Genomic DNA, 6,797 nt, shown 5'->3' with positions numbered 1-6,797 from the left:
TGGGTGCTTTTACGTGTCACCCGCACGAAAACGGCCACGCTCGAAATGGTGTCTTTTATGTGCCACCCGCACAAGCCAGTCCAGGGGCACTGGCAACGATCTCGCTCGAAAATCCTACAGGAGCCAGTCAGGCGGTACTGGCAACGGCCACGCTCAAAATGGTGCATCTCATGTGCCACCCGCACAAGAACCAGTCCAGGGGCACTGGCAACGATCTTACTTGGCTTGCCGGGTCTTCTCACACACAGCACATTTCCAAAGGTCTCGGTCCGTAGTCATCGCCTCGGTGAGGCCCAATGTACGAAAACTAGTGTACATTTAAACACCTAACATGGTAGAAAGAGCAGCTCCTTCTAGCATGTTAGGTGTCCTGTCAAGGCACTTCTTATGTGTTTAAACGTACACTAATTTTATGTTTTATATGAATAATATATAGTCTATTGACTATTCTCTGCATGCTAGGCCACTGGTAGAAAAATTTCTATAATTTTCCTACCCTGTATATTTTTCATATATATATATATATATATATATATATATATATACATAAATACACATAAGGATAAGCATATGAAAAGGGGTCTGTGGGAAAACTCTTTAAATAAAAGGGTTGGGAACCACTGGTATACATCAATGGGTAGATTGTATCTATGTCAGTAGCTGATTGTTCTTATGAGTCAGGGGGAAGAGGTCCTTATACATCAGGGGGTTGCCATCCTTACATGTAAGGAGGTGGTTGTCTTTACATGCCGAGGAGTGGGGTTGTTACCCTTACATGTCAGAGGGTGTTTAAACACTTGTATTGCAGTCTAACATCTTTCCAAAATGCTTTGACGATGTGAGTGAAGTGAGATACCCATAACTGGGAATGGGAGCTGGATTTTGAACTTGGATTACCTGAAATGTAACTTTGAATGTAACATCATCATCATCATTTAACATCCGCTTTCCATGGGTCGGACAGTTTACTGAGGACTGGCAAGCCAGGAGGCTGCACCAGGCTCCAATCTGATCTGGCAAAATTTCTACAGCTGGATGCCCTTCCTAATGCCAACCACTCTGAGAGTGAAGTGGGTGCTTTTTACATACCACTGGCACGAGGGCCAGTCAGGTGGTACTGGCATTGACCACACTTGAATGGTGCTTTTTATGTGCCACTGGATATTAGATATAAGAAGGCTAAGACACTTGATGGGGATTCTAATTAGCCAATTACATATTTAAATTTAGTCTTTTTTGAAAGTCATTTATGTATAATTACGTTAAATTTGAATAAAAATTTTTTTTTTTTTTTATCTAGTATTTGAGTTATTTTCTTTTTATTCATAAACTAAATTTAATTCTAGGTTGAAGAAGGAAGAAATAGCTCAGAGGAAAGAGCAAGAAAAGGCGCGCAGACAGATGATTCTGCAACAATATAAGGAACGGAAAAGAAAGGAGGAAGACGACGAAAAGAATCCACCAACTGATCGTTACGAGCGTCCAGCTCGGAATCCAAAACCACGTCCAAAGAGCATGATAGTGCGTTCATCAAAACCTCCCGAGGTTGGTGAAGATGATACCAGTAGTATTCATTCGACAAGTTCACAGGAAGACATTGCAGGACGAGGATTTAGCAGTCCTACTAGTTCAAACAGTAACTGTAAGTAACAGTTCATACTTTAACTTATTAATTAATTAACTAATTAATTCTTTTGACTTATGTTTTTCTCTAATGTTTCAGTTGTGTTTTTTGCTTTATCATTAAAAAAAAAGAATATGACAGTTTTTCAGATTTCCTCTGAGCTTTAAGTGTTAACGACGCTCAATTTGACTAAACTACCATCTCTAATGGTTACACTGTGTAACTTTTATCAAGTTAGCATCGTTAGAATAATTTAAAAGCATCACCTGACTTTTAAGGCTTTTTGGAGATTTTAGGGTAAATTTGTTTATCATAGATGTTGTATTTTCGTTTTGACAATTTGCATTGCTAATTAAACTTTAAATTTTACTGTGATTTGCACATGGAGTAAAATGGGTTCTATCATCAGGTTCTGATTCTTTATAAATGTATGTGTGTGTGAGATATCATCATTTAATGTCCATTTTCTGTGCTGTCATGGGTTGGATGGTTTAACAGGATCCCCTGGGTCCAAGGACTGCATCAAGCATCGATGTCTGCTTTGGTATGGTTTCTATGGTCAGATGCCCTTCCTAACACCAACCACCTTACATTGTGTATTGGGTGCTTTTCTTGTGCCAATGGCACTTGTGAGTCTACTGTGCAGCTTGCATGATCACAGAATGTAAAAGGAGGCATGTGACTACTCAGATTTAGGAGAGAGTGTGTATATATGCAAACATTCACACACATACACACACGTGTTAAATAGTTATTGTCACATCTGCACCATGATTTCACTCTGGTGTGCAGGTATTTGGATGTAGTGAGAGCATCGAGAAAGACCCTATCTTGGACACGAACAGGAAACCATGCTTTGGGTGTAACCACTTACTAAACATACACAAGACATCTGTCACCACCCATGTATATATTGAGTGTGGAGGTGCAATGGCCCAGTGGTTAAGGGCAGCGGACTTGCAGTCATAGAATCATGGTTTCCATTCCTAGACTGGGCATTGTGTTTATTGAGTGAAAACACTTAAAGCTCCATGAGGCTCCAGCGGGGGTTGGTGGCGAACCCTGCTGTACTCTTTCACCACAGCTTTCTCTCACTCTTTCTTTCTGTTTCTGTTTCATCTGTATTTCAAAGGGCCAGCCTTGTCACCCTCTGTGTCATGCTGAATCTCCCCCGAGAACTACATTAAGGGTACACATGTCTGTGGAGTGCTCAGCCACTTGCACATTAATTTCATGAGCAAGCTGTTCCGTTGATCGGATCAATTGGAACCCTCAATGTCATAAGCGACGGAGTGCCACGACATATTGAGTACTTTACATTGTTTTAGGAAAAGAAAAGAACACTGCCCCCCAGCGTCACATACACACACACGCAAACACTGAGGCTATGTCAATGTAGCTATGAAGTAAGGTCATTATCATACACAGAAGGTATATTTATTGAGCGTGGGGCAAGTGACTGAGTTCAAAGTAGCAGCAGATGGAGTCTGTGGCATGTTTCCGACTCTCTCTTGTAACTGATCTTTGATTTACACCACTAATGACTCTCGGGAGGGGCGGGAGCTTGACTATCACAGCTTCCATATCTCCACTCAATGCCTGTTGGAAGCTAACGGCCCATTGTGGGATTCCTCTGAATAAGAAAAGTCAATTAGTCCACTTTGTCATGCTAACGCGTCATCACATATATGAGTTGTTTTTGTATGCATATATTATTATTATTATTATTATTATATTATATATAAATAGAATATCTGTGTGGGCGTGTCTAGATATGTCTTTTTGTGGGCGTGTCTATATGTAAATATGTGTTCAGACGATGTAATTTAACTCTAGTGCATGTCTGTGCATATATATATATATATATATATATATATATATATACATACATACATACATACATACATACATACACACACTAGTATTGAACAGTGAGAATGTGTGCTCAACACTGCATTGTGGCTTAATAAGGGGCTACTATTGGTTTCATGCTGAGAATTCTCTGCAATTATCAAATCTGTCGCATTGTGATGTTGGTATTGAGAATTCTCAGTATGAAACCAATAGTAGCCTTGTTAACCATCAAATAAAGTGTGTGTGTATGTATGTATGTATGTATATATATGTATATATATCATCATCATCATCATCATATATATATATCGCAATGACCTGTACAGACAGTTTCTCAGAAACCTTCCTGTAGTCATTTCTTACATGAATAATTAAGTAAGTATAGCTTTTTGTTTGATGAAAAGAAATATTTCTTTATTATTGTTACATATTTACAATATCAGCAGGATTTGAACTTGTTACTTCATGGTTCACCAGTGGACCTCTCTTCGTCACCGTATCTTTTCCAGATATATATATTGAGGTTTGTGAATAATACAAAGATGTGATATTATTTATATGCCCAACCTCCATGAACTCTATTAAGGACTCTGTGGAGTCCACATAAGATTCATCATGTCTTCCTGTTTTGTCTTCTATGTTGAAACGCTTAAGTCTTCCTAAGCATCTATTTCTCTCTCTCCTTCTCTTTTGCTTTTTCTCCTCTTCCTCCCTCCCTTCTCTTCCTCCTACTCTTCTCTTTTTCTCTCTCACATAACTTTGCCTATATCAGTATGTACCTGTGGAAAATCCATGAATGATGAATATTAAGTTTTATAATTAATATCTTGTGGCATACTACCAACATTGACGAGATGAACTGAATTAAATCCATGTTATTCTTTATATTTTCATTAATTAATTGATAATAATAATAATAATGATACCATTAGGAACTGTGAGTAATGATATAGAGAAATGGTTGAAGGAGATTGGAATGGAATGACCTGTAGAGCTTCTACAGAAAGTTTGCCTCTTAGGAACAGGAAACATTATCAGAAGGGTTTTGAGGACTTGGAAGACTATTGAAAATTTGTGGATATCTGAGGTTATAGGTAGTAACCCACACACCCACATAAATTCTGCCAGGAATAAGAATAAACCCGAGTCAAATAAAATAATAATAAATATTGACACAATTATTTTTACCTGGGTAGTTAAATGTCTGTGCATTTTTACTCTTCATTCAGCTGACTAAATAACTCGTTAGTGTTTCCCTGTATTACAGCCATAATGAAAGTATCGAACGAGCAGTGATGAGAAACGAGCAGTATTTTAATGAAATTCAGACTTTGTGGAGTTGTCATCATAGCTACAAGGTGGTACTGGAGACATATTGCCCATGATATGTTGCAGCTAGGGAAGAAGCATCAAAATTATTTAAAATGAGAGATGGTGAAAATGTTTATGCAAAATTAAAAACTTCTCTTTAGGTTTCTAAGTAGAAAGCAAAATAAGAGTAATTCTATATTTAAGAGATGAGGAATTATGTACATTTGATGGATATTTGTCCTCGTCTTGTTTGTTGTTAACACAACGTTTCAGCTGATGTACTCTCCAGCCTTCATCAGGTGTCCTGGGGGAATTTCAAACCTGGGTTCTCATTCCTAAGGTATTTTTTGAAGTTATTATTATTTAGGTCACTGCCTGGAATTGAACTCGGAATCTTGGGGTTAGTAGCCCACGCTCTTAACCACTGCGCCATGTGTCCATAGGTAATTATGAAGTGAATTTTAGGGCTTATAAATCTAATATTTTCCTATCCTTTGATTCCAGGCAGTGATCTGAATAATAATAATAATAATAATAATAATAACATTGAAAAATAAGAGTAGTTTTTAATTTTAGCCCAGAAGTGTCATCACTGTCATCATCATCATCATCATCATGATCATAGTCCTGTTTGTATGGGATTGTATGTGCTTACATCATCATTTTATGCCTGCTTTCCATACTAGGAACAGTCATCACTTGTTTCAATAATGTGTCCCCTCACATGTGACACTCCACATTTTGAGTGTTGGTTTCATCGTAATTTCTCGAGTTTCCCCTTCTATGGCTACAATTCATTCTATGCACACCCTGCATTATTTTCTCATTTACAACACTTGTTCATCTCATTAGTACAGTTGTTTCTCCTTTATATACACCAGTTAATGATATCATTAATTAGCTTCACTCTGTTTTTTTTTGCTAATTAACATCATATGTTCAACAGATCACTCAGCTCATTTCCCTCCAGCCTCTTTGCATCTTCAATATTCAATACCAGCTTCCCTTATTTTCCTCTATTCAGTATAAAAATCCTATCAATTCCTTAGATATCTTACAAACTCACTTCCGATACCATTCTGGGATTCTTTATAAATAAAGTTCTGCAACCATCAATAAATTTTCATTAAACACATTGATTTAAAAAAAATATATTTAAACACCAATATATTGATTTTGATTATTATCATCATTGCTATAAAACCATTGTTCTTTCATCTGCCCTTCCATACTGGCAAGGATTTTCTGAAGGGATTTATAACTGGGTGCTCCACTTGCTCTTAACCCTTTTTTTGCTACCTTTTACAACATATGCGGATTCTTCTACATTCCTGATCTAAAACCAGGACAGATTTTTTCCTCTTGGCCATGTCTAAGTTTTTCTTTTTTTTTTGATAACAGTCAAGCAAGACAGAATTGACTGATGAGAACCTATCTCATTAGTAATTAATTGCTAATTAATGTTTATACAGTCTCACATGTTTTGTAATTATTTCCTCTTCTTCCGTTCCATTACATATTCCTGAACCACTCAATAACTTCTCTGGTTTTTCTGCCATGGCATTTATTTCGCTTTCCCATCCTCTTCCTCCACATTCCGTCATCATCTTCATCTCTGCTGAATTGTTTTACCATTTCTTCAGCAGCCACATAGCATTGCTTTACTGCACCAAACTCCATATTTCACATCGATAGTCATGTGTGTATACATTCATTAATATTTATGCATATATATCTATATGTACATGTAGCATATACAGAAACCTGCATGTGTACATACATTTATATATAAGTGTGTGTGTGTACATATGCAGGCATGTATACATGTTGACAGTTGTATATTTGTGTGCAGGTATATATATATCATCATCATCATCATCATCATCATCATCGTTTAACGTCTGCTTTCCATGCTAGCATGGGTTGGACGATTTGACTGAGGACTGGTGAAACCGGATGGCAACACCAGGCTCCAATCTAATTTGGCAGAGTTTCTACAGCTGGATGC

General features: G+C 37.3%; 1 protein-coding gene across 12 annotated transcripts in view; it reads left to right on the top strand.

The window, feature by feature from the left end:
- The window catches only part of LOC106869997 (calmodulin-regulated spectrin-associated protein 2), a 52,736-nt gene that overhangs the window by 19,323 nt on the left and 26,616 nt on the right, over window positions 1-6,797 (top strand). For all 12 annotated transcript variants that reach the window (XM_052967569.1, XM_052967571.1, XM_052967567.1 and 9 more), the window contains exon 4: window positions 1,347-1,642. In XM_052967569.1, coding sequence (XP_052823529.1) covers window positions 1,347-1,642 — 296 coding nt within the window. The remainder of the gene's footprint in view (window positions 1-1,346; window positions 1,643-6,797) is intronic.

This window comes from Octopus bimaculoides, chromosome 4, assembly GCF_001194135.2.
Source record: "Octopus bimaculoides isolate UCB-OBI-ISO-001 chromosome 4, ASM119413v2, whole genome shotgun sequence".
Lineage (NCBI taxonomy): Eukaryota > Metazoa > Mollusca > Cephalopoda > Octopoda > Octopodidae > Octopus > Octopus bimaculoides.
This window is presented reverse-complemented; position numbering and strand designations above follow the sequence as displayed.